Raw genomic sequence first — 1,190 nt, forward strand, 5'->3', positions numbered from 1 at the left:
CTTGGGCATCGTCAAGAAATTTATTTTTCACCTAAATACATAGTTTATTATCATTATTCAATATTGTTAATGTTAAACATGCCTACTATTAAGTTTTACTACATTTGTTCGGCTTTTGCCGTTTTGTTCATACCTTAACAACATGGATTTAAATTGAATTAAATATTTATCTCAGCAATTTTTAACAAATATTGAAATATATGAACTAATATGAGCAAATTAAAATAATTACGCAGAAGACACTGGCAAAATGGATGAATCTCTTGTGAGTCCATTTTAGTCACCCAAATTATTTTAAAATATTATAAATTAAAGGAAAAGAAAGTAAAAAATTTCAATTAAGTTTTGGGAATATTTCTTATAATCATCAGCTTGAAATATCACGGATGAAAGAGAAAGATGCACAGTGTGTAGACAAGCCAACGTGCAAGCCAGATCCCATCGTATGTACAGAGGTAATGACACCATTGACTAATTGTTGGTTATCTTGATTATGTTTTAGATTTGATACCCCTACCAAATGGCTAATATTTGTATTGTATATAAAATGTGAATATGTTATTTCATTTCTTTTTTACAGGTGATGAATGTTCTAAAGCAACATCTAGATGAGGTATATCCGTCTAAGAAAGTTGTTGGCTATTCTCTCAACATACTTTGCTTTGTCTGTATGAAGCCTGAGAAACCACACTTTCAAGAACTTGAGTACTGCTTAAAGAATGAATATATACATTGTTATAAAACAGTAGTGCCAACAGTTAAAGTACAAAATTTATTTGTAGCAGGTATGCGATTGGATTAGATTTATTTCGAAATTCTCAAATTAAAACAACTAAAAAAACAATGTAATTGCAGAATAACTCCTTAAGCATTTCTGCTTCATTCCAAGGTGTCTTTATTAGTATTGATTTTATTGAAATAATAATTCATAAAATTGTTTTTTTGTGGAGGAAATCTGAATTCAGGTTGAGGATCGATAGTAAACTTAGAGAATTCAAGATGAATAAATTAATTTTCATTTTACAGATTTGCCCGTCGATAACGTAAGAAAAATATCAGACTCGGACCAAATTGTAGCTGAAAAGCTCAAGACCTGTTACAAAACAAACGAAGAAAGAGGAAGTGTAGAAGGTATGCTAGTGTTGTCTTTTGAAATGATTAATAATTAAATTTTGTTGTTAATTTTGAAA

At 29.3% G+C, this 1,190-nt stretch overlaps 1 protein-coding gene across 1 annotated transcript; it reads left to right on the top strand.

The window, feature by feature from the left end:
- Positions 1-363: 363 nt before the first annotated feature.
- LOC117106379 lies at positions 364-1,169 on the top strand. Its single transcript, XM_033247751.1, has 3 exons — positions 364-455; positions 581-785; positions 1,027-1,169. The coding sequence occupies exons 1-3, from the start codon at positions 387-389 to the stop codon at positions 1,167-1,169; spliced, it is 417 nt and encodes a 138-aa protein (XP_033103642.1). The 5' UTR covers positions 364-386.
- Positions 1,170-1,190: the final 21 nt, after the last annotated feature.

This window comes from Anneissia japonica, unplaced genomic scaffold (genome assembly GCF_011630105.1).
Source record: "Anneissia japonica isolate Jap-2015-1 unplaced genomic scaffold, ASM1163010v1 scaffold285225_len1189_cov200, whole genome shotgun sequence".
NCBI classification, from domain to species: Eukaryota; Metazoa; Echinodermata; class Crinoidea; order Comatulida; family Comatulidae; genus Anneissia; species Anneissia japonica.

Bases quoted from the DNA above. Each gene is read 5' to 3' on its own strand.
- LOC117106379 (XM_033247751.1), top strand. From the start codon at position 387: ATGAAAGAGAAAGATGCACAGTGTGTAGACAAGCCAACGTGCAAGCCA. The intron at 456-580 runs GTAATGACACCA...TCTTTTTTACAG, and splicing joins ATCCCATCGTATGTACAGAG to GTGATGAATGTTCTAAAGCA. The intron at 786-1,026 runs GTATGCGATTGG...TTCATTTTACAG, and splicing joins ACAAAATTTATTTGTAGCAG to ATTTGCCCGTCGATAACGTA.